The 27862-nt window shown below is 39.4% G+C and overlaps 1 protein-coding gene across 1 annotated transcript; it reads right to left on the bottom strand.

The window, feature by feature from the left end:
• ETNK1 (ethanolamine kinase 1) lies at window positions 1-27862 on the bottom strand (the record flags this gene model as incomplete). Its single annotated transcript, XM_079545917.1, is given in 10 exon segments — window positions 1-73; window positions 1292-1365; window positions 2801-2961; window positions 5387-5470; window positions 10119-10161; window positions 10163-10170; window positions 11369-11511; window positions 12333-12473; window positions 13274-13533; window positions 27707-27862. Coding segments are annotated over 10 exon segments (1143 nt in total).

Below are 27862 nucleotides of genomic sequence, written 5' to 3'. Positions count from 1 at the left end.
TTACTCTGGGAGAGTTAACATCATGACCTCCAGCTTCATTTTGAAATATTGGTTAAAACGAACAATTGCATACCTATTTAAAGGGAAAAAGATCTGAAGTTAAGAGCAGACAATGAGAAACAGACAGGCTAGGTCTACTCAGAAGTTCACCTACCCCACAGGCTTGTTTCAAATACTAACCCATAGCACCTACCAAAGGAGGAAGAATAGAATAACCATACTAAGGTACTTCCTCAATACCACTACCCCGCCAGTCCTTCCAGCTTGCTAGAGTTTGCAAAACAAATGCTACTTTGAGTGTTATCAGAGGTGCCATCTTCATGCTTACTGTTCTTACTAAAATGTCCTACAACTGACAGCTACAGTTCCCTCCCTCCACCCCAAAAAAAGGAAAAAAAAAAAATCTCGTTCATTGGAAGAATGCTATTTTTCTGAACCGCAACACGGCTGGGTCTCCTCACTTGTGCTTTTACTTGCTTTTTGCGCCATCTAGCGGTTACTTATAAGCACTTCTCCTTGGAATTAACTGGGTACAAAGCCACACAAGAAATTCACACTGGCATCATTTACACAGCAGCACAACTAAGGCTAGTAAACTGGCTTAGTCATTAATAAAAAAATATCCTCAACTCAAGCAGAGACTCGTGCTAAAGTGAAATGACGGATTTTATCACTTCTGCCAGTTTCCAACAAAAGACAGATATCTTTTACTGCTTGCTGTGATGAAAGACTTTAAAAAAAAAAAACAAAAAACAAAAAGCCACAGACATCTACGTGAAACAGAACCATTAGCCATTATTTCAGTAGGCAAAACTTAATGTTCGTTGGCATTACAGAGATTCTTTTCCAAATGTTCAGAATTTCTAAGATCAATATTCTGTGCAATAAGATGTAAGCTAACTTTTTTACACAAGAGGCCCATTTCCTGACTCTTACAGTTGAGGACATACATCTTCTGACAACTAGCACAGCACAATGACTGGTCTGCTTCTGTGTCTTTGTCTCTTCAAAAAAAGCCTTTTATCCTTAAAAGCATTTGCTCCTCTAGTTAAAAGCCTTGCCTTGTTACACTATTTTAGCCCAAAGGCATATATTAATTTAGAAAGTTTTCAGGAGAAAGGAAAAAAAGACTATAAAAGCTGTCTACACTTATTTTCAGTTCAGAAGTTACAGTACAACCACACAGATCAAACCTCACAGATTATGATAGCTGGGATAACTTAACCAGAGGGTCCCAAAATTCCCTTCCAACCTCAATTACTGTATGATTACATGAAGCAAGCATACTTACCCTAGAAAATCAAAGTCAATGGTGGAATATTTGGCTTGAATTAGAGCCCACAATCCCCAAAAGAAGTGAGAAGCCTAACGGCAAAAAATTAGGAAAGATTAGCACTGCATAACAGCATATTTAAGTGCATTTTTACATTGAAATAAAAGAATCATCTACAAGAGAACTCTCTCCAAATCCATCTTTGTAAACTTGCTTAGTATGTCTTCATCAAAGAGACTGATATGTGTTATAAAACTACTGGCAGAGTAAATTTATTGGCCTCCAGACACTACGTTTGTTGTGGTTTTTTTTCCCCAAGAAAAATGATGCCGCAGTTGTGAGAGAGTTCATCATCTATTAAGTAAATTGTTGTGCAATTATATACATCATGTTAATAGAAATAGAACTGCTACTACTGTTACTTTATTAAACAATTTCCTGTTAATATCCTACATATATTCAACTCTAGTGTACATAGAGAATTCCAGTTGAACCTTTGATTATGCCCTTAGGTTATAACAACCACAACTCACTTTCACTACTGACTTGGACAAAAGCATGATCTGTAGCTACGGAAAAGCAGCTCCTCACCATTTACACGTTTGTAACCCGTTTCAACCATGACTGCTTTACCAGCCCAGATTGTCCAGACAGCCTGGAGGCCCGTGCTCAATTTCTGATTGAAACTATTATGAATGATGTGACTGTTAATGAACTTTCAAACAAATATAAACAATGGACATGAGCTTGATAATCTCCTTATTGAAGGCATTTCTGGTGTGTATGGATTAGTCAGAAAGAGAAATTAAATTAAGATCTAACAGGCATTTTAGCCTTAGTTAGCCTAAGAATAGTTTAGCATGTTTTACTTTTAGAAGAAAGCAAAATGAAGTGAAGCTTTTACATCTGAAGTCTGAGAAGGCAGACTGACAGCAGACAGGAGATAGTATGGCACACAATATAGAAGATGATCAGGGGAACAGACTCACACAGTCAGCCCTCAGAAAACCCCACGGGACCCTTAAGACTGCATACGCATTTTGCTACAGTTTAAATCACACAGCTTTCCAGAACACTAAAGGGAAGGAAAGAATTATGGTAGTACTGAAAGATTCTAAAGAGAGGTCTAATCACTCATTAGAAAAGTCAGAAGAATCCTAGTTTTACACTAACAAAAAATTATCTTTGAAAAAATTTTAAATCAGAAGACTTATACGTATTTATGGAGTTCTACCTTGTTTTTCTGCTGTCTTACAAGGAGCTCAGCATAGACCCATCATAAGCTCCTGCCAACACAGGGACTTGCCAGCCAGTAGCTATACTTGCTAAAAAAATTCATCACCTTCTCTGAACACTCACTGCCCCTTTTGCTTGGAGCCAACACACAAAGTGGTGAAAACATTCACAGAGCAAGCTAAGAAGTTTTTCTTTACTTAACACAGCACTCAGGTTAAGAAACTGACAGTTATTTGCCCACAGAGGAAAAAATACAGCATTTAACATTCATATCCACAGATTGTTATTTACCAGTGCAAATTGATTGACTTGAACATATAGAACTTCAACTTCTTTTTCACTGACTTCTGTGCCAAATCCTTTATATTCTTTGTAGGCCTCGAGGTAAGATCTCAGCCACTGTTCCTGCAATTTTCTGTTGGGATAAAGACTGTAGTCTACTTCATTTACTCCTATGGGAGGGAAAAAAAAAAAGATCTGAATCTTGGAGTATCTAAAAAGACCATTAGAATCACAGTACCAGCAACTGCTTCTCCTTCTCTCCCCCCACAAATACAAACACATAAATTGATGTGAAAAGACATAATTACTTTTACTTTGATACGATTTTATTAGTTACTTGCTGGCAAGAATTTCTCACACAAGAATCACACAGCATTCAACACAGAAAGATTTAAAAATGTGGCGTTTTCATCCACATGCGCACTCCATTTCTTTTGAAATGCAACAAGTTTAGCTCTAACAAACCTTAAAAAAAAATCTGCACTGCAAAGCAGAAATCCTCCCGCACATCAAATAGGAGCTCATATGCAATATTATCCAAAGCTGAATCCAGATATGTACATGCTGTCAGCTCATCTCTGTAAGACTAAACCTTTAGAGCAGTCTACTCTGCCTCCCCATACATAGAATCACAGAATCACAGAATTGTAGGGGTTGGAAGGGACCTCCAGAGATCATCGAGTCCAACCCCCCTGCCAAAGCAGGTTCCCTACACCAGGTCGCACAGGTAGGCATCCAGGCAGGTCTTGAACATCTCCAGAGAAGGAGACTCCACCACCTCCCTGGGCAGCCTGTTCCAGTGCTCCGTCACCTCACTGTAAAGAAGTCCTTGCGCATGTTTGTGCGGAACTTCCTATGCTGCAGTTTCCAGCCGTTTCCCCTTGTCCTGTCTCCACTCACCTCTGAAAACAGTCTGGCCTCGCCATTCTGCCCCCCACACCTTAGATATTTATAGACCTGGATCAGGTCCCCTCTCAGTCTTCTCTTCTCAAGGCTGAACAGACCCAGTTCACTCAGCCTTTCCTCATAGGAGAGATGCTCCAGAACTACGAGCCTTATCTCCGTAACTATTCCCTTCTTCCATATTGTTCTTTTCAGCACACAGCTCCAAATTTGTCTATACTAGACATTCTAAACAGCAGGCCACACAATCTACCAGGAGTCCCAAGACTTGGATCACAGTCGATCACTGCCCAGAAGATGTGGAAAAATATTTTTAATCCTGCTTCGAAGTCATTCTTAGCCACACCACCTCTTCCTTTGAAAAACACTCTTGGTCTCCTTTCCTCTGTTTCACCTTCCAGAAGACTAAAGCAGTATGTATGCTCAGTAAACCAGATACTAAACACGCTATTCCTGAGAAAGCACATTTGCAATCAGTAGTACAAAGCATATGCAATAGGACCCCTCTACTCTGGAAACTCTAGATTTGACATATAACACACAGAAAAACACTAAGGAAATGTCAGACCTCCTGTACAAGTGCATCAGGAAAGAGTTTACAGTACACAGCTTTCTTGCACAGGACAAGTAGCTTCACCTCAGCAGATTACATGCCACAAATCTACACTACTACTTATGGCCAGATGGTTGTGGCCATACACGCTACTAACACCTATGTCCATGGCAATGACATTTTCATACCTAATTCTCTTTCAATTCTATTTTATGACCACTGCAATCTCCTGGCACTTAAATTCTTCCTGATGTCTGATCATCAAACATAGGAAAGGTGACATACAGCTGCTCGTCAGTGGCAAAAGAACATTACCTGTGTGTAGTCTTCTTACTGTACCTACCTCCCTAAAGATATACTTGGACTCTTAAAAGTTCCAGATGAAATTAATCAAAAGCTTTTAAATATATTTTGTGGAGAATTTAACTTGTTTCCTAAATATTTAAATTTTTAAAATGTCAAGAGTATACTTGGTTAAGTTATCTGAACTTGAGATTTGAAAAGCAATGACAGGTACATAAACAAAGGCTCCTAATTTCACCACACTGTACTTTCCACCTATATTAATAATTGTGTATGTTTTCCCTATCACTCCATCTTCTAAAGTAGCACTGCATAAACAAGGTTATTTCACTCTTACGGAGTGAAAGGAAGGGGCATTTATCAGAAGAAACTCAAGTAGCAAATGAATGAATCTATCCATAACTTAATGCTAAAATCTGACACTTTTTCCAACCACATTCTTAGCCTCTACTTCTCATTTTAGTACATAACCAAAGGGCAAGTACTTAGCAAAGAAATGCAAAACTACTGAAAAAAATGTAAAGTCTGCCATTTCTAACTTTGTGATCACACAGCATATTCTATGTATTAAACAACTACTTATGCTGTTGCAGATACATCATGGTATTTCATTACAGTGTGTTGAGTCTCTGCTGCGTCACTTCACAGATCAACTGCAAAACCTGAGAGCTGTAAAGGAAGGACATAACTGGCCTGCTAGTAGAGACATTAACACATTTTTAGACCATAGCTACATGCATGTATCTAGATATAGAATGAAAAACAGAACACAGTACAAGAATGACAACTACAAGTTTTTTTTTACGTCCACTTCACCTCATAAATCCAATTTTTACCTGCAAATTCATTGAAGTGATTGCCAATGTCATAAGCCAGGTAGTTGTATCCAGAGTACTCATAGTCTATGAACTGCACATCACCTATGTGAGACAAGAGCAGCAACATCAGAGTCCACATCAAATGAAATCATGGCCCTAATCCTTTGGTGTCCTTTGAAGTTTTAGGGAAACAAACAAACAAAAAAAGCACATTTCTATCTTATTTGTACCCAGTTGCGTGCACTCAGATTATACAAGGCAATACTGTTTTTAAGGTATGAGACTTCTTTGAATACTCATTCAAGAGATCTCTTTTAATAATCAGAGCTTAAAATGCTCTTTTTTTTTTTTTTAAACTTTGATCAGCAGAATTTTAACTTCTACCACACGAGGGCATCAATTACCTTCAAAATGAGAAATATGGTAGAGAAGCCTTAATTTAAGCTTTACATAGAAATCACAGATCACTTTTTCCCCGACTTAAAAAATTACAGTCCTATTTATTCTAAGACAAGTGTGCAACCATGGCAGACTAACATGTTGCAACTGGTTGCTATTTCCTTTTAGTATGTTGATATTCCTTGCTTTCTTCAAGCACACTTATAAAGCAAGACTTTTCTAATAGTTGCCCCTTTTTTGTTTTAAGTTGGTTTAAACTACTCTCAAGACACTGGTAAGACAATGCTTAAAACAATGAAGCTACCTACTATTGTGTAAATAAGAACTGACAGAGTGGTATCAGCCCCAAATGTTCCTAAATTACTTAACTTTTTTACTAGTCAGTAGTTATCTTTGGGGAAGCTATGAAAAGTGCTTCACTCAAAGATGTAATACAGCACTGAACCTGCTCAAGCACGTCTACATCACAGAAAGCTTTAAAGACATCAACAAGTTTGAATAACTAGATAAAATTAGAGCTTTTTCATTTAAAGGGAGCAACAGAAAGGGAAGTAGTGTGCTATTCACAGTGGAACCTTAAAATGTAAAAGCTTACATTTTCCACACTGTGGTGAAATGGCTAATGTTCACAGTTGTACTCGTCTGCCTCTCTACGCTCACTCTTTCAATTTCTAGTTGCATATTTACTTTATAAAAACATACTTGTTACAATGAACAATCTTGTTAGCATCACTTAAAGAAAACTTATAGATACTAATGCTATTATATCTCTACCAAAAAAGCAAATTAAGAATAACGTTAAAACTTAGCTACTAGATATTTTCTATGCTGAGGATTAAGAATCTAATTCTATGCCTCCTAAGAATTTATGAGTATTGCACATATGAAATACAATAGCTCTATCAGGCAAACAGCCCAAGCAAGTTAACACAGAACAACTTTGTTAGAAGTGTTCCTTCTGTCTACGCAGTTCATCATTAGCATGTTTGAAACAATAACACATCTATCTTTTCCAGATGCATCCATCTTCTTGTCTAAGCACTTATAATAGTAGTTAAACCCCAAAACACTAACAAAATCATTTAGTCACAATCCTCCAAGTCAGATTTACCCTTGCTTCCACAGAAAAAGAGGATTGCTTACCAAAGTTATGAGGTTAAACCTTTTAGGCTCTGACAAACCAACATGAGAATGCAAAGTGGCAAGCTCCTCCCAGGAAAATCTTGCTGGCAATGGAAAATTGAAGGGTCTGAAGGGACAAGAAGTTTTACAGCAGATGCAGCCAAGATCTTATGATAGTGTCACAGACCAACTTCTGCCGCTACTCGACTGGCAGATTCATACACTTGCACGTGCTTGTGCTTCTCACTGGTTCTTTAGCACTTCTTTCAAAAACAAACACCTGTAAGTTACAAGCCAGTCAAAATGTACCGCCCAACCTTGGTTAATGCTCCGCAACACAACTGACCTCCTGATGCCCCCCACCCTAACATCATCAGAAACTGATGTATTCAGCTTTTCCCCACATTAGATAAAAACACAGCAGGTTAAAGTCTGCTTGTAAAGCACCAGCATAAGATATACCTTAAAATAAAATTCTTCAATGTCTAAATTTCATCTTGAAACATACCTGTATGCGCCATTATGTTTGTTTTTAATTATAGCCAAAATTTAATTTTTACTATAAATAATAGTCTTATGGAATAAGAAATTGAATCTAACAAGCTACAGATGATGCTGTTACCAGGCACTCTCCAATGGAGAGGCACAAAAACAAGAGATGTGAGAAAACATCAGCTCAGTGCACTTATGTAGCACTGTGCATATCATCACAAGGCAGCAACAATGGCACATGTGATCCATAATAGACGAAGAAAGTTTGGCAACTCATATGTGAAACACAAAACTTCAGAGTAAAAAGATCCTGCATTCTTATTAATCTCTTTCAGACTTGTGCTAGCATGGAGTTTTAACCACCTTCGTTTAGAAGAAGCATCGTTCTCATTGTTTAAATATCCACAGTATTAGAATTTCCTTTAAAGATTTACTGCAGTTAATACTGCAAAGCCACTTCTAAAGGTATGGTTATGCTACAGTGAAGCAGTTTGCTTCGAGGTTTTAAAGAAACATAGTGAATTGTACATCCCACTAGTATCAATGTGAGCAGGGAGACCAATAATACAGTAGTCTGAGCAGATCTGTGTTTTATTGAAGGAGACGTTACTTAAAACTATGCTCTGTCATCTCTCTGGAGCAGCTCCTGTTGCCAAAAGAAATAAAGTTGTTGAAGAATATTTGCTTTTCAAGCACAATCTATCCTTTTCATCAAAGGGTGCCTACTACAGTAGGCAACACAATCTCACCTACTAACATTGTATAAAGATACAAAATGGAATCCATGTTGTGTTTCATACACCTGGAATTCACTTTTCAAATAGAAGAAAAGGTAATCAAGAGGACATCTGTTTGATCTCCTCAGGGAACAGAAAGGCAGGAGAGTGATGACACCTCTCTATTGCTGCCCTTCGTTTTCAATGGTTTAATGAGGTAAACACTTTAACAAGCAAGTACTAGCTGTAGTTACTACAGCAGGATGATATATTGAAAGTTCTCTCCTATCCTGCTCATCAGGTGAGCCCCTGACATCCTACACGACAGCTTCAGAGAAGACAGTGATCCAGGCTACTACCTTTTCTGAAAATACAAAATAGGGTCACACACCCACAGAATAATTTTAATTATAAATACCCAATATACCTTTGCAAAATTAAAATAGGTTTTTAGATCAAAACTAGAAGCCTTAAACATACCTCAGTCTTCAGAAGCACTGAGCACCCACAGACTCCTACCAAAGATCATAGAAAACATTGGGTAGGCAGAGGGAATAAACAGAACAAAACTAGCCATCTACCTACACACTTAACTTCCTGGCAGAAGAATTTAAAACATTCAAAAAGAACACAGATATCGACAAAAGAACACTGGTATTCGGTCTTTCTGAACAGCAAGATTTGAGTACTTTTAGAACACGTTTTGGATATTCCCAGCTTATGTTAAAAAAAAAAAAAAAAAAATTGAACACCATCAGAACAGGAGCTCTATAAATGTGCTATTAAGCATATTTTGATTATCTAGATGTACAAATTGCAATTAAGAGCAACAAGAAGTTCTGAGTTGTATCCTTCAATGAGTAATTCACACTGATAATTATTATGAGTTATGTAAAATAACACTTACTAATTACATATCCTGAGCAACTGAGAATGGCCATTAACAAAGCAGCAAGAAGAGGCCAAATTCTCTCAGTCACAGCATGAGCAAATTCAAATCAGATAACTTACAATCCAGCAAATGAAAATAGCATTCAACATGCTATTCCAGTCTCATAAATAAAATGTAAGGACACGAGATTAATTCTTCTCAGAAGCAGCATGACAATTATAATTTTTCTTCCAAGTCTGAAAATTTAACATTAATTTAATCCAGAGTCCAAGTCTAAAAGCGAGGCACTGGGATAAGTTACTATCATTCTAACTGCACTGGACAAGAGTTTAACATCTGTTGTCAGCCTGCAGTTTAAAAACAAAAACATGTTGAGTAGATGACTTAAGCATTTACAAACACAACAAATACAGTGTTGTTAAAACCAGTGAGTTATTTTGTGCCAGCTTCTGAAAAGCTAGATAAACATTACCAGCACTGCTCAATCTTTAATGAACAGAGAAGGAAAAAAACTAAGTAATTAGTCTAGAACACTGAGTCTTTCTCCTCAGTTCCAGTTTAGGGTAAGCCAAGATATTGCTGACACAAGTCTCTCTAGATGATAAAGCAAATCTAGTAAAGTCTCAGCATCATCACAGCTGTTAGTTACCTTCATACAGCCAGGTGCCACTTCTAATGAAGCGCATCTTTGAAGATTCTATTTTGTGCTCATGAAGTTCTGTATATACCAACACAAGGTTTTGCAGTGCTTAACAGAACTCCAGCAAAACATATGTAGAATTATAGTTGAGACTCCCTCCACTTCTAAAAACAACATTCCATAAGATTGTACTAATGGGCAAATAGCTTCACTAAGCTTTTGCTCTACAATAAGAATGCAGTAAGAAAGAGCTTTCAAAGGACAGACATAAACATACTACAGCTGGCACTGAGGTTTGGTTACTATAAAAAGGTATCTGCTGTACCTAGATTGCAGAAGTCTTACAACATGCAACATTCAAACAAGTGTAACAATCTACCTATTTCAGATTTCCAAGTTTTTTTTCCCCAGCCAGCTTGTAGCCAATGTGCTAGAATGTACACCTCCCACTCCTCCCCACCCTGTCCCCGACACTAAACACTCACACACTGGTAGGATTGCTCATAAGTGAAGCACTGCTGGCATTGTTTTTTCCTCCATTCTGTTTACTAAAAGAAAAGCATATAGCAGTTGTTTTAAAGTAGGAACTTTAAATCTATTGACCATGAGAGCGAGCCTTTTAGAGGGATTCCTGATTTATTTCATTGAATCATGGTTCTGCTATGAAAAGTGACTAAAAACTACTTTTTACCTCAATGGGTGATTGAGGAATGTTAAAACCTCAAGTAGTTTCAACACTCAAAAAACCTACACAAGAACAATATATTGGTTTTGGTACTATATCACAATTCCAGCGTAAAATCACATGCTGATTTTTTGATTCCTGGTCACTTACTTCACACAGTTTTGACTGAAATATCAACAGTTACTGAACTGTTGCAAACACATGAAGATATTAAAAAGATCAAGTTATCCTTATTTCAGAAGGATCTTGAATATCTAACCTGATGAATTTACTGCATTCAGCTGGTCTCAGAGATATTAAATGGGAGGAAAGCTGTGCAAATGCAACCAATTTTACCACATCATTTTAGCATCTTGAAGTTTGCCTTCTCTGTTTATTTTAATATAGTATTTAATTGATTAATTTAGTAACCGAACCTCAAACCAATAAAATAAACTGAGTTTATACAGAAGCTTTATAGATTCTATTTGAGGCATTCTTTATTAAAAATATTTTGAGTTAGTTTATAATCAAAAATATATTTAATCTTTACCTAAACACCTTCAGCTGTTTGAATGAAGTATGTATTTAAAGCAATCTAAGATGTCTAAGTACCTCATGCAGAACACAGATGTTATGACTGAATGCAGTGCTAAGTATCACCAAAATACTTTGTCATGAAGATCTTTCCTTGCAGCAACACAATCACAAACCAGAACACCACGCAGATTACAGGAGATGTCTTCAGATTATTTTTTATACTTGTATAATTTTTCTCCTTCATACGACTGGAATAGAATTATCATAAACAATGACAGACTGAAACCTACTCATGCAGGCAGGCTACAGAAAAACTAATTAATTAAATAAAACCAAATAGCAACATTTTTCGCTGTACAGTAACACGTATGAGAACCAACTAATTCAACAAAGTAGTCTCCATTACATGGAGTCTTAAAAGCTCAAACTGAGTTCACCAACATTACCGACATTAAAAGGGACACCACTGATGTAGCAAATGAAACTACAGAATAAACAAACTAAGCCACTACTTACTGCTTAGCTCACTACCTACCTCGTTTCTTGTTGTAAATAATATTCTTACACAACAGGTCATTGTGACAGAGTACCACTGGTGATCCTAAATTTGACAGTCTTTCCTTCATCCAGGCCATCTCTTCCTGAAGAACTTGAGGACTTGGAATTTCACTTAAAAACCTTTTCAGGTGTAAGAAGTTTGAGAGTTAATTTTTAGTAGTGTGTTCCATACCAAGCATCTGTAATGAAATAACTTAATTATTTTCCTCTACACTCTTATTTCAAATAATCCAACAGACGTTCTCTCAGACTAGGGCACTATTTCCCCTAGCACTACTGCAGACAAATTACGACAATATTCTATTTTGTCCTCCCCAAGAAATTCTATAGATTATCTATTGTAAACATGACAGTAGTCTACTCAGGAATAGAATTTGAACTCAATCCTGCACATTCTTAAAGGAGCACAGATAAAATGTTTACAGCATGAGTTTCGTTCACTTGTTGCTCACATTACAACACACAACTGCACATACCATATTTATCTAACCAGATTAAATAAGATTCCTTTTTTCTTTTCCTCTTTAATAACTGTAAATATACTTAGGTTGACATTTTTAAGATTTTTCAATTACTCCTGTCTAGAGAATTTTGTTGTAAAAAAACCCCACAACTTTGCCAGAGCATTTACAACGCAGAGAGAAAAGCACTTCATATCAATGATATCCAAGAAATTCTAGAAAGACCACTTATCTATGAAGAGCATTTAGGCTGGAATCTACTCACTAAGGAAACTTGATGATTCTGTACATACACCTTCAAATTATAGTTTTAGCTTTGAAGTCTGACTGTGCCTCCCTGTCACTCTAAACAGCCTTTTATTAACTTTGGATTTCAAACCAATTTTTGAATTTTTTAGAAAATAATTATATATATAATCTTCCATCCATCGCCCTGAAAAAATGTAACATCAGGAAAGCACACAGTGATCAAACACTTACCTTTTATTCACTTCCTCATCTGCAAACTCTGTGGGTATAAGAGAGAAGTATTTCCCCATCTTCAGCCACAGGTTAGATTTAGGGATCCATCCATTGTGAGCATGGATAGTATGGATTTTAGCAAGCTGTCTGGCAATGAGTCTTCAAAAAAAAAAGTTTAAATTAATGTTACTTTTGCAATAGTCCTTATCATCTCCAGCAAGAGGAGAAGACAACAAAAACATTTAATAGAAATGTGATAAAGAGATCCAACAAAGAAATCAACAAGAGCATAAACAAGAGCAGTGCAGCCCACCGGGTAGCATTTTTAAAGCCTCCTAACATCTTTAAGCAGTACCATGTGTGAAGCACTAACAGGAGAGAAACTGGAATTCAGCTACACCATGTATATTTGACATGTCTACTCTTTGACCTGCACATCTTCAGAAGACTTGATTTAAATTACTAGAAGCTTTTAGGTATCAAATACATTTCAGTGCACACATGAAAAGCTAAGAAAAACCTTAAAACATCAGCATTTCCTATTTGCTGCTAACATAAAAAACGTCTCAGTGAAACATTTTGAACCTATTCACAAATGAAATACACTAGAAATAGAGCTAGGATTCACTTTAATGAAACCCAGCCTCTCTAACTGCACCACGTTAAATTATTTCTCAAACAGCAACGTTCAAGCACTGAACACACACAAGTGAAACTCTAATGTGTCTCCTCAAACTCTGTGAGAGCAGCAAGGATCATCTTTTCATATGTGAAGTATCACGATTAACTATGCAAAAACAGTGAACCAACAAAAGTTTCAAAGTCAGCTTCACACAGGCTTATAATAACATTCACTTTCTGTCTGCTCATAAATTAAGCCTGAGATCCCTTGGATTTGACAAGACATCATATATACTTCACAGAACTTGTATAATAAAATAATTAAGTAAAAAGCTTACCTGAAAATATCAGGATTGCATACATGCTCAGGATCCAGGGCTTCTCCCTGCATGAACTCGTAGCACAAGCCATTGTTGAAAGTACAGTACAGCTGAGGTGCACAGCCATGGGCCTGCAACACACGGAAACTCTTCACTTCTTCATCACGGTCAACTAAGAGCTCAGTCTTGTTTCCATAGATCCTAACTAGAACTACATCATCTGTTATGTCACCCACGTAGCAGCCAATTAATTTATTGGTGATTCCATCAGTAAACAGCTGAAAAGTAAAACAACACATTGCTTAGTTTTGCATCTTTATTTCCATGGTTCAAGAAAAGAATGCAAGGTTACTCTTTGGCTTACAAGCCTGAGATTTAAAGAAAATCAATCTTTAAAACACAGGAAAATCATGAAGAAAAACACAAAGTTTTTCCACGTAACGCACCAAAAGAAAATAGGCCAATGTAAGAACATGTGACTACAGTGACTGCAGAAACAGTACATGTAAAAGGCAGTAGATGAATATTTAATGCTGTAAAACAAGTTCTCACATAACCACTCTGAAACTGATGGTTTCAATTGGCTGAAATCAAAGCCTGAACAAGGTAGCAATCCCAAAATTGTTGTATCGTGAACACAGGCAGCACAAACAATTTTGATGCATTTCAGAATTCCGTATTTGCTGTTAAGCACACAAACAGTAAAAAGATATTCCTGGAGTTCTCAAGTATTCCTTTTAACAAAGTGGAATTGAGGTAAGACACAGTCCAAGTTCAGTGTTATGTTCCCACTAGCCGTGAGGACTTCAGAACAAGTCCTAAAGTCACTTTTGGCTCCTCTACAAATGTGAAAAAGCACTTCAAATTCAAGACCTCCGTTTTGAGCCTCAGGTACCACTCCAAGTCTAAGAGCTTCTGACAATACTCACTCTTTCCATCATTCTACTTCACAACTGGTTCATGCCATTCAGGAGACAAACAAGCACTTTAAGTCTTGAATGATAAAGACACACACAAAAGCAGTTTTTTAAAGCCCTGCAATTTACTCTTGATTCAGAGACCAGCCTAGTGACTGATGCCTGAATAGACAGGAGGTGAGGCAAGTGACCCTCCACAAAAATAAGTAAAAGCATTACATATTTACATCTAATGACAACCTATTCCTTGCCCTTCAAGTAACAATGGAGGTATGGTTGCATTAAGTTCCCAGCTACGGAAAAAAAGGAAGAAAGAAAGAAAAACTGTCACTAACTACTGCCTCTCTTTCAACTTTTGATGATGGGACTAAACTAGTCACTAAAAGAAGCTGCAGTTCCACCAATGGTACCAGGTAAGTTGGCTAAAACCAGAGTTACTAAGAAGCTTTGTGTGCACACTTGCATGTAGCCAAAGATTTGAAAGCAACACAGAAGAAACAGCAGTTCTCTCATCTTTTACAACCTGAGGAATTTTACCAGTTTAGAAAATAGGTGTTCAGTGCTTTGAAACTTTGTGCCTTGTCAACACAGACTGGGTTTTTGCTGGATGAGCATTATCTGTCTTAACTCTAACTTCTAAGTAAGTGACTAAGGGGAAGACATTTTCAGGTGACAAGCACACTTTCAAACAGCCAACAGCACAAGCAAAAGCATCAGCGTTTTCATGACGACTCAACAGCCCTGTTGTTTTAAACATGAGAAGTAAGCAAAGTGCAAAAGAACCTTTCAGTATCTTCCACTGGAATAAATGACCAGAAAGTAGCTTCAATTAGGTTAGCATATGTATATAGGTACGCACTATTTCCACTTCTGTAGGCACCTTAAAACCTTAACTTCCTTTTTTAGGAGGCACATTCATCATTAATTCTCATTCAGTAAAATCTGGCACACACAAGATACAAGCAGATTCACGGTTCAACTACTTGTATTTGAACATTTTCAAACTATGGAGGTACTTAGCTGCACGCAGCTTTTGCTTTATCTGTAAAGCAACCTGTAGACTCCGAGGAATCTCAGAAATTCATAATTGTAATGAAAGCCAGAAAAGCAGATAAATATTGAAAGCTGTTTATCAGAATTAGAATAATAAGCACTCCACAGAAACAGTCTGAATTCCTTATTTAATGGTATGCATTCAAGCTTCTCTCCCATCACCACTGCCGCGTTTCCTCTCCCTCCAGCAGGAAGTTGGATGGTTTTGGCTTTTGGTGACGGCACCCCATCCAAAATGTGGCTCTAATTTTGAAAAGCATAGCAATATTGGAAATAAACTACCACTCGTTTGAACAAGTCTCGTGGATTTGGAGAAATCAAGCATCAGGAACAGTTGTTTGATTTTTATATTATTATTTTTTTTTTCGTTTAAATCCTAAGTAAAAGATCCTGTAATCAAATCTACTATTCAGAGGGAGAGACAAGACTTCACAAAAAAAGATGTTATATTTAAACTATCATGCCTTGCTTTCCTCAGAATCTTTATGTGGTGAAGCAAAGAAGCTCAGACAAAGTATAAATGGAGTGGGGAATCAATTTCTCATCATAGTGACAGGAAAAAAAAAAAACAAAACAAAACACAGCACAGCATCCCTAAATAGAAATACAGAATGGCAGAAGATATGAAGGCATTCTATTTGCTTAAACAGCTACCAACACTGAAACGTTTACAAATAGGTTCAGCAAATCATACTTGCAATCTACATGTATAGAGGCCAATCATAAAGCTGTTAGACTACTTACGTAATTCACTCTAAAACGAGGAACTTTACAATTTATGGACATTTATTAGCATCTATTATTTTAATTATCCATTACAAGAGATGAATGATAGTCCTTAGCAACCTTTTGAAACAACAAAATAATGCACTATTAGGGAACTAAAAAAAAAAGTTCAGCACCATATCTACTGATTTTAACAGCAAAATGAATACGTTTATACTCTTACATCACTCTGTTCTTTTGCTTGACTCTCTTGCAGATGACACAAATGCTCTAACATAAGAAAGATGCACTTGAACTACCAAACAAGATTACCTGGTTTGTCCAAGCAGATTATTTTTGTGTTTCAAGTCATGAACAACACCATTATAATGCACAACCTCTTCCCTCCAATCATTACAGAACTGTTTAGGTCAAAAGGGACTTTTTGTCATCAGAGAAGTACTGATTCCAACATATTTTAGAATACAATTAACTCAAACCACCAGAACCTAGAGCTACTTGCTTCTGAAACACACTGATGTTGGAAGCATAAGGCAAGTATGTGTCTGGTTCTCAGAAAAAATAACTTACTTAATGATATCCAGACATACAATAAGTTTACTAAACCAGGGTGAAGACCTTTACCTCAGAAGGATTAATGTTTTCTAAACACGAGCACCTGACACATAGGCAGGTCCTGATTTGTCCCACAAAGTACCTTGAAACAGGTTGCACAATCTCTTCACAATCACACCCCTGCTGGAAGTCCCTGAGAAAGCAAGTCATAACCCCTGCCCCTGTAAAGAAGTCACTCTGTGGAAGCGCATTCCAGAACTACAGCTAGTGCTAGGGTGTTTAATACATCACATACCCTGACCAACCTCTACCTGATGCTGTGAAATAGCATCTCTCTTTGCCCACTCTTTTTCCCCAGTATGTATTCACACTCGGACTCAGTTCCGGTCTTAGTCTTGCACAGGTACATCAACATCTCAGCTAGCATCAGACAAAAATAAAGGTCAGGCAGAATTTGAACACAGGGAGGCAGAAATAAGCCACAGATGTTGATGCAGAAAGCTAAGCGCAGGGTTGATACTTTGGACTGCCACAGATGGAGCTCAGGAGCAGAAGGTGGTTCTGGCACCAACTTGTTATCCTCACCAGCAAAAGAAATGGATTAAGTTACACTATTATTTTGACACTCCCGTGTGATAAAAGAAAGATCATATCCACAAACTCTGAAAACCCACTGTTTAGCAACTTATCAGCTTGCTTGAGTAGCAAGTGAACACCATCCCGGGCAACCCATTTTAAGAATGGGCAGACTCCTGATAGAGGAGCAAAAAATGTAACCCTGCTACAAGAAAGTATCACAGAATCACAGAATCACAGAATTGTAGGGGTTGGAAGGGACCTCCAGAGATCATCGAGTCCAACCCCCCCGCCAAAGCAGGTTCCCTACAGCAGGTCGCACAGGTAGGCATCCAGGCAGGTCTTGAACATCTCCAGAGAAGGAGACTCCACCACCTCCCTGGGCAGCCTGTTCCAGTGCTCCGTCACCTCACTGTAAAGAAGTTCTTGCGCATGTTTGTGCGGAACTTCCTATGCTGCAGTTTCCAGCCGTTTCCCCTTGTCCTGTCTCCACTCACCACTGAAAACAGTCTGGCCTCGCCATTCTGCCCCCCACACCTTAGATATTTATAGACCTGGATCAGGTCCCCTCTCAGTCTTCTCTTCTCAAGGCTGAACAGACCCAGTTCACTCAGCCTTTCCTCATAGGAGAGATGCTCCAGGCCCATCACCATCTTCGTGGCCCTCCGCTGGACTCTTTCCAAGAGATCCTTGTCTTTTTTGTACTGGGGGGCCCAGAACTGGACGCAGTACTCCAGATGAGGCCTCACCAGGGCAGAGTAGAGGGGGAGGATTACCTCCCTCGACCTGCTGGACACGCTCTTTTTAATGCACCCCAGTAAGCCATTGGCCTTTTTGGCTACAAGGGCACACTGCTGGCTCATGGCCAACCTGTCATCCACCAGGACACCCAGGTCCCTTTCCGCAGAGCTCCCCTCCAGCAGGTCATCCCCCAGCCTGTACCAGTGCATGCAATTATTCTTCCCCAGATGCAAGACTCTACACTTGCTTTTGTTAAACCTCATCCGGTTTTTTTCTGCCCAGCTCTCCAGCCTATCCAGGTCTTGCTGAATGGCAAAACAGCCTTCAGGCGTGTCAGCCAATCCTCCCAACTTCGTATCATCAGCAAACTTGCTGAGGGTGGCCATTATCCCCTCATCAAGGTCATTGATGAAGATGTTGAACAAGACCGGACCCAGCACAGACCCCTGAGGAACACCGCTGGTTACAGGCCTCCAACCGGACTCTGCACCACCAACAACGACCCTCTGCGCTCTGCCAGTTAGCCAGTTCTCAACCCACCTCACTGTCCACTCATCTATCCCACACTTCCTCAGCTTTGTTATAAGGATGTCGTGGGGGACAGTATCAAATGCCTTGCTGAAATCAAGGTAGACTACATCCACTGCTCTCCCCCCATCCACCCAGCCAGAGACAACATCATAGAAGGCTACCAGGTTGGTCAAGCACGACCTCCCCCTTGTGAACCCGTGCTGACTATTCCTGATAACCTCCTCTTCTTCCAGTTGTCTGGAGATGACATCCTGACCAAGTAGTTGGAAAGTTGATCCTATTTGTAAGATAAAGTCAAACTCATAAATAAGAAATTTCACTCACGTCCAAAGTCAAGCACGCAAGACAAATGGTGTAGGTGCACGGCGCAGTCAGTGCTCTATGACTAAGCACTTCGTAACTGCCAAGGAAAAGGTTTTTAAACCGCCAAGAACAGTTTTGAGACCCTGATTTGTCTATAAGCAATAGCACAAAGAGCGCAATACCACCACCTGACAGAACAAATTCTCAGCTACAAAACACTGTTTTCGACATGGCCACCACCATTGGATACACATTTTCACCAGTGATGAACAAAAGCATGCATGCTGCACTTGGCAAAAGCTGCGTCAGCAGAAGTGATCCACTCTAGCTGTCACCACTGCTTAAACACACCACCCACTGCTTCACCATGCTCACAGTCACTGTTCAGTCTCCTGTTCAGTCTCCATCAACATTCAGCAGGAGTTGATGAATGTCACTTGGTGCAATGTTCTCCTCACACGGAAGAACTCGATTCTACATCACTTCATACGTACTTCTGTGTCAGACACCGCTTTGTCAGACTACCCCTCTGCTGCCATCTGTCACAAGGGAACAACACGTCACAAAATACTGGTGAGAAAGTTCAGCCTCTAATGCCATACAATCATCACCCACCCCTGGCATCAAGGACATGATATAATAAAACATGACATAATAAAATGGGAAGCATTACTTTAAGAGCAGCTTAGCATTAAAAAAAACAACAACAACAACAAAAAAAAAACCTTGCAATCAAACTTGCCTTTCCCTCTATGCAGAACATACTATGTAGATAACCAGGTTTTAAGTAATGAGAAACAGCAATAGCATGTAAAACAAAGTAAGAATCTGAAGTTTCCCTGTACTGGTCAAACAAACCTCTGGCAGCTGTACAGCTTTCGTCACACTGCACAGGTCTGTTATCCCCTCCAAAATAAGCCTGATTAGTGTTAATAAAAGAAAATCACTACAAGAAGGAAATTGGCTTCCCTCAACTGATAATTTAGGAACACTACTTCTTATTAGCATGTATTTGTAACATGCTGCTCCAAGTAATTATTTACACTCAGGAGCACCTTATTTCTTGCTTCTTAAAAAGGTAGTTAGCTTACTTTTCCAGGGACAGCATTCAGAGCAGATGATTTTTTTCGTGATGTAGTATAAAAATATGTTGTCTTGCAGTAAAATAAAGTACTATTTTATTCTTTTGTTCAGAACATCATTAATGATGCATTTTAAAAAATCTGCTTAGAATCTCTACCCTGAAATGTAGCAGAGCAAAACAGCAGCTCTTTGACAAAAGCATGAACAGAGAATGGACTCTGACTACAAAGATAAAAAATAACCAGTAAACTCTCAGTTGGAAGAAAAAGGAAAAAAAGAAAAAAAAAACACCACAAAATGTTACATACACCAGGTAAGAAATTCCTGACATAGATCAAGAAATACGGAGAGCCAATACAGAATCATAGAATTGCTCAGGTTGGAAAAGACCTTGAAGACCATCAAGTCCAACCACAACCTAACCAAACGTAGGTTATGCAATACAATAGCAGCAGAGAAAACAACCGAGTGACCAGAACAATCCAAAACCAAGATTCTGGCCCTCCAGTAGCCTGCACAAATTTAAATGTCACTATACATACTTATCACACAATGGTTGAACCTCCAGTTGATGTGACTCTATGCCAAAACTGAGTTCTGACAACATTCTTGGAAATAATATTTATGTTGCACCACCATGGGCAAGAATGGCAGGAAGAGACTGAGCTTTAAGTAAGGTTCTCTAGCTCTTGGGAAAAATACCAACGACTTACTGAAACACAGAGCAAATGTAAGAAAAATACAGAAAACATATCCAAATGCACTCACAGAAACCAGCAAACAGAAACATGACAAACTAAACAAGTCCAGGAAAATCAGAGAAACGTCTCTGAGACTTCAAAAGCACTTTTAGTTTAAGAAATGATCAGGTTATTAGATTACTGATGCTGGATACATTCCCATCTCGCGTTTAGAAGCGGTTCAAGACAAGTTCTATCTTATCCTACTCTTTCAGGAGGTCATAGGAAAAAAAAAATGGAGAATTAAATTATGATCCCATGGAACTGCTCCATAAGAGGAGAAATACTGAAATAAACACTGTGGAGCTGTATAAACAGAAGTGATGTCAAGTTTCAGCTTAAACAAGCAGGGATTTTAAGCAAAAAAAACTTTTTCTCTCAGAGAGTGGTGAGGCACTGGAATGGCTGCCCAGGGGAGTGGTGGAGCCGCAATCCCTAGCAGAGTTGAAGAGGCGCCTGGATGAGGAGATACGGTTTAGTGCTTGTGGTGGCAATGGTGATGGAAGGACGGTTGGACTAGGTGATCTTATAGGTCCTTTCGAATCCTGTGATTCTATAATTCTACATTGTTCTGCTTCTGAATCCCAAAATGAACTAGAAGATCTTCAGAAAGCTATACCATGTGCTTCTTTAAATTAAAGCACTAAATCCGTATTGCACAGTCTGTACACGCACATCCACAAGATCACATCAGCCAAGAACTCTAGGAAAATATAGGTTTTAAATCCCACATATTCAAGGAAAATAGCATCTGCAGCTCTCCAGGAACTGGAGCAATACCCCCCCTGATCATAGCACTTGACATTTGAATGACACCATGTCTGCTTGACTTGGACACTCAGTTGACCAGGAGCAAGCATGATTTGGTGTGAAAAACACTGAGGTTCACAGGCAGCCAGTACATTAATAGTGCCATTCCATTATCAGTTCAATTCTAGGCTAGATCAACAGTTTTCCACTCTCATGGCACTCAGCCACAACAGAAGCATGGAGAAAGTGACAGTACTACTTCCTACAATACAGAGTATCACAAACACTCTTCTTTGGCTACCAAACAATAATGCCTGAAGAATTCTTTTTTTGGTGGTGATGGGTTCTTTGTTTGTTTGGATTTTTCTTGAAGGTTTTTAATTTCACATCCTACACATTCTCAGTATGAAGGTCATGTAAAATTACAAGCAGAAACCTATTATAAAATACAAAGGCTGTTCCAACAGTAATGCCTCCTACTTTATGATGCAGGCCTGTGAAGTCAGAAGGCAGATGGTGGTGGTATGGCAGCAGAGGTCAAATCTTCCAGCCAATACTCCACTGCATTTTGTTGCTGTGCAATAGATGGCAGCAGAGGGGGTGTCTGACATGAAGCAAAGGCACGGCACTAAATTCATCCATGCAGAAAAAGTGGCAGCGACATCCATCAATGCTTGCTGAATGTTTCTGAGACCAAACAGTGGATGTGAGCACAGCGAGGCAGTGGGTGGTGTATTTCAGTACTGGCATCAGCAATATGAAAGACAAACTACCACTGTCCCACTAAGAAATCATGAGAGTCTCAATCAGCTCATTCACACAAATGTGCAGATTACAACCAGGGAGGGAACTCAGTACACAGAGCTGAATATCAGCTTCAATACATTAGAAATGATGGTGACAACGTTGGAATATCACAAAGTTTGTGCCAAGTGAGTCCCACAAATGCTCACACAGGAACAGAAAGAACACTTTAAGCAAGTTTGTCAAAATCTATTAAACCAATAGAAGGCTGATGATAAGAGTTTCCTGAATCACATCATTATTGGTAATGAGACATGGTGTCAATACTAGGAGCCAGAGTTAAAAGGGCAGCGCATGGAGTGGCAACATGAAAATTCCCTACTGAAAAAAGTTCAAGATGCAACTCTCAGTGGGTAAAGTGATGTGCACTGTCTCTTGGAATAGGAGTAATTTGTCTGGATTTCTTTAAAACCAGAAAAACCATCTACTCTAAATCTACTGCTAAATCACAATGCTGAAGGCTCAAACTTCCAGACTCAGGACAGAGGGGAGGACAACCTTTCTCCTGCAACGCAATAATACCAGGTCCCATACCAGTTTGAAGACCATGGAGTACACTGCCAAGCTTGGCTCGACTGTGTTCTAACACATCCACCATATAGTCCAGTTTTAGTACCTACTTACTTGCATCTGCTTGGGCCAATGAAACACAGACTGCGTGGACATTTTCCTAGCAATGATGCCAGCACTGAAACAGTAGGTCACCTCCATTGGAGCAGATTTTTTTAAGCATGTCATGCAGGCTCTCGTTCATCACTAGCAAGAAGGCATAGCTAATGGTAGTGATTAGGTTGAAAAATAGTGTTTGGTATCTGAGTTTGCTCTACCAAACAGTGTTATGGTGCTCTTTATGGCTGTTCCAGTTTCCATGGAAATAAATAGGAGGCACTGCTTTTGGAATGACCAATGTATTATAGAGGCATCACCTTTTACAAGAACTAATCCTGATCTAAATGAATTAAACAAGAATAACTGTTATCTTCTACGTTGGAATAGATTTCAAAGAAAAATTAAGCATTTTTTAACTTCTTTCTGAAGAACGCTCTCCCAAGAAGGCGGTTAACATCTGATAACCAGTTAAGACTTCTGAAGAGGTGAATTGCTTTAGATCTTTTTAGAGACTTCATGATTTTGATTAAGAGCCATAGGGGGAAGGAAAAAAAAACAAAAAACAAAAAACAACAAAAAAAAAAACCTGAACATAAAAGGTGTCTAAGATTTTATTTTGACTCAAGAATGAATTTGCGGCTTCTCCCTCGGAAGGCTTTGATGTGAAATGGCTGTCTAGCAGTAGGAAAAAAAACCCAGAGGCTAAGGAGGAACATCTTAGGTGGCCCTCTTCCTTTCCAAAATAATCTCTAACGTTCAGAGCAAATTATGTGCCATTACATAGCCAGATCATAGGCTGTGACTAAGCAAGTATTGATTACCTTTAACTAGAACCAGAATCATCGGCACATACATCACATCCAGAGCAAACACAACTGGGTTACGTCACGCTCAGTGATGTGGCAAATAAACTAAGACCTCACCACATGAAAATGATTGCTGCCACACCCACTGATAAGGTAAAAGCTCATTTACAACTGATTGAGTTTATCAAACTTCAGACACTTCATGAGAATGAAGAAACCAATCAGCAGATGACATCTAGTACTGCTTCAATATTCCAGCTGTTTTGACATTGAATTCAAGACACACCCCTTGATTAGTTTTACCACAATGCATCAGTGTAGCATATTTCTTCAAACTATTTTTTTCCTGTTTTCCTTCAGTCACCCTTTCTCTGAATAGTAAGAACTTTCACAACTGTTGAAAGATCGTGATGTCTTAGTACAGCCACGCAATAAAAATAATACTGTTGAAAAAAGTAACAACACTGAGATTTAAAAATAAGGTTACAATTTACATCATTTTCCATGATACTCATATTTTATTTTCATTCAATTATTTCAGGGTTCTGAACTCCATATACAGTTTAAGTAAACCTAAGTATTTTAAGTCATTCGCATTATTATAAAGAAAATAGCAAGACCCACACATAAACAGAACTGAAAGCAGCCACCAGAAAATACTGACCACAGAAAAGCTACTGAGCACAAGACAGGAAGGAAAAAGCAGACATATAGGAAACCAATAAATGCAAAGACACATACATTCTGGTACTAAAAGCAGTACTAAAAAGCAAGCAACATTTCATTATATGAGGGAGAACCAATCGTGAAACTTATTTGGGCACAATACAGAACCAAGTCAGATGCTTGCAGGATTAGAAAAAAGATAAGTTTTACTGAATATATGAATTTCCCTTATTAAAAAAAAAAAAAGTTCCCCTTGTTCCCCCTAGGTTTGGGGAAGGATGAGCACCATGTGCTACGCACAATTTTAATTATTTCAGACACTCAAATCTGGCTGCTGAATTTTTGGCACGTATAATGCTATGCAAATAACCAATGCTTAAATTAACATTAAGGCTCTTCAAGAGTAAGATCAGGCATCCTTTATAAAGATCACTTCAAAATGGGAAGAAATAAAGACTGCATTCCCCATTCCATAGCATTACACTACAGAGAGACAATCACGTATTAGCCTACTGATCCTTCTTTATGACTTGACCCTTAAAAAACCCTTAATAGGTCATGGGATAAGACAATCTCAAGTCTGTGCTTATGGCAGTGGTCACTAGTTTTCCCATATTATAACTGAAAACTGATTCTTCTTCAAAAACAGAATTTAATCTCCATGAGACAAGAAAAAAAATTCGTAAACTACGATTGCATTTTCACAACCTCTTTAAGGCAGTAGAGCTGAATGTAATCACAGCTCTCTCTACAATTTAGAGCAAATTGGCAAGGATATAGAAATTGGCATGCTCACTTTCACTAATCCAGAACAGCATCTGAGTTTTGAAAGGCATTTTATTTTATGAAATCCAAACACATCCTTCCCTGTAATTCATTATAACTAATTTCTGGATTCAGCAAGCTGCGAGCATACAGCATGAGCTTGAAGCCTCTAGAGATCCCTTCCAACTTGAACTACCCTATGATTTTATTACTAAAATCACATGTCATAAATTCAAAAGCTACTAATGCAAAAGGCCCATACTGGTTTTAATGACAAAGCTTTCTGCAATCATAAAGCAGAGAAAGTAAATCTCAAGAACTTAGAGAAAATACTTTTTAGGCAGCTCCTCCCACAGCCTCTAGTGACAACTGCACAGACAAAACACATGAAGGTCAGTGTTCAGACAGAAAAACTTGGCTTTTCCTTACCAAAATGTAAGAGCCTGAGTACCTAAGCTTGTTTTGTGGGATAACATTCACAGGTAACTGGACACTGAGGAGTTACATTACAATAAACCACCTGTGATTCAATAAGCAGCTGGCAACAAGTACAGATTCCAGAATTTTAAAAATAAAGCAATACTACTAGTTTAAGCACTACTGAGATTATCATTCTCTGCCTCATACTTACTTGTGTGCTATGCTACAATATCAAAAAATTAAACCATTAAATCATGAATATTTTAACTTACAAATCTTAAAGAAAAGATTACACATAAAGATGTTTTAACTATGCTGTCTCACAACTGTGTTGCTGGCTAAGCAGTCTGACACAGAATGGTATATTTCTTATTTTTTTTAAACCACTAAAAGTTAATTAATTTTTTAAGTCAAACCCTGGACTCTTCAACTTCCTACTTGCCTTTTTGCCCTTAGAATGACTTAAAGCAAAGGCAGTTAACAGCACAGCACAGATGAAGCTCCATCTATCAATGTTTTTTGTCTACTTTGCTATGATGCTGCTGTTTCAGACTAGTCAAGCATATTTTTCATGCAATAAATGATTCTCAGTTTCACCTCCCTCCTAACTACACAGCCACTCTAACAAGGGGAATGCAGGGCAGACCATACTTGGAACGAAAGTAGTTACGTTTTATTTCAGCATATTACTATATGCGACACATGCATAACCACATTCTTGCTTGTTACATACAGACAACTTTAAAAGTGGACTAACGAGTGAAACTAGAAGGCTACTGTAGAGCTTTGTGAGCAGGACGCTCTTGTTCAGCTAACAGAAAGAAAAGGAAAAAGAAAGAAAAGTTAGTAAAAAAGTTTCAGTTTCAAAGCAACTTAGTTGAAGCAAGAATCAGACTTTTTTTTTTTTTAATACATACAAACACTGAAGCACAGCAGCCCATCACTTCACTATGGCACAGTCATGCATCCGTGTTCTACGCCAATGGTACCAGTGGCTCTTATACTGCTCATTACTCCTTCTTTCAAACTAGGTGGTGTAGGAAGGAAGTGAGGTTGGGTTTTGCATGTTTTTGTAGGTTTAGCCTTAAAAATAATAATAATAATAATAATAACGCATACTAGAGCTTTCCCAAAGGGTTAGAGCCATCCCACACAAACCTAAAAGTTTCATTTCTCAGGGTGCATGAAAGAAAGAACATTTTGTTGTGAAGCGTCCCCATCACTGAACTAGAACAAAAAATCACGAGCAGTGCTCTGTTCAGCACCCTTCTTCACACTGTAAAGCTATTTTCATTGTACATCATGATATAAAAAATACCTCCCTGAAGAAAGATGTCCTACCTACACTGGGTCTGTGTTTCACTTATGTCTGTAGACTTTAAGGAAATTACTTGGAAGAAGTGTTACCTCCATTTTCATATTAAGCGGACTGTGCAAGTCAAATTTCTACCATCACAGAACTTCAGAGTGCTCAAGTCAATTTGTGTGTTATTACCATGACGTGCTCAGTTTCGCTGTAGCGGTTTGAAGAGAAATAATTCTCTGGAAATGAGAAACTTCACCAAAATCCTCAAGCGCTGCACGCTGTAACTGCTGGGCCACAGAGTTGAAGGGCACGGCGCAAAGTGCCCACCTGAGCACAGGCAGGCAGTCCGTGAGCCGCTGCTTCTCACGACTGTACGCATGTAGTGAAGATGCAAGCAAGGCTAGGTGAAGTATATTCTAGAAGCACAAAGCAACCAATCCTCACACAGATGATTCATCATAAATATGAATGATTGCTCACCTAGCTCAACACCAGGCGAGGCTTTGGAGCTGAGAGGCAAGCAAGGCCGTTAGCGAGGCAGATACCTACCGAGATACCGCTGACACGGAAGAAAAACGCAGTGACCCAAGGCTTTTATTGACATTTATTACACGCGAACACGCGGGGCGCGCCCGCCTACGGCTCCCGAGGAGCGCCTCAGCCCGCGGCGCTGTTACCTCAGCTGCCGACCCTCGCCGCCCTCCTTCCCCGCGGGTGCTGGGAGGCGCAACCCGCCGGCTCTGAAGGCACGGCGAGGGCAAACCATCCCCTGCCTTCCTTCGCCGGGCTCGCGCAGGCAAGCGGGGCGGAGGCAACCAAGTTGCAGAGTGCGGGGAGCGAAAGGAGGAAGAGGAAAACGAGAGCCGGGGAAGGGGGCAGGGGATGCTGCCGGCCGCCACGCCCCGCCGCCGAGCAGCCGAGCGAATGGGGCTCGGCGCAGGGGGCTGCCTGCGGAGAGGAGGGGGAGGGGACGGCGGCGCGGCGGCTCTCCCCCGCACAATGGCCGCCCGCCCCCCCTTCCTTTCCTTCTCTTTCCCTACCCTCCTCAGCCTCAGAACGCCACATCCCCAGCCCGCCCGCGCGGCCCCAGCCTGCCGTACCTGCAGCGTCACCTCCTCGGGTCTCCAATGGGGCCGCAGGCGGCGCAGCAGCTGCAGGGCGCCCTGGCGGCAGCCGGGCCCCTCCCGCTCGCTGACGGTGATGTCCAGCTTAGGCACCTCCGGGGAGCCGGGCGGGACGTGGATGTAGTTAGACAT

The sequence above is a fragment of the Tetrao urogallus genome (assembly GCF_951394365.1).
Source record: "Tetrao urogallus genome assembly, chromosome: 1".
NCBI lineage: Eukaryota > Metazoa > Chordata > Aves > Galliformes > Phasianidae > Tetrao > Tetrao urogallus.
This window is presented reverse-complemented; position numbering and strand designations above follow the sequence as displayed.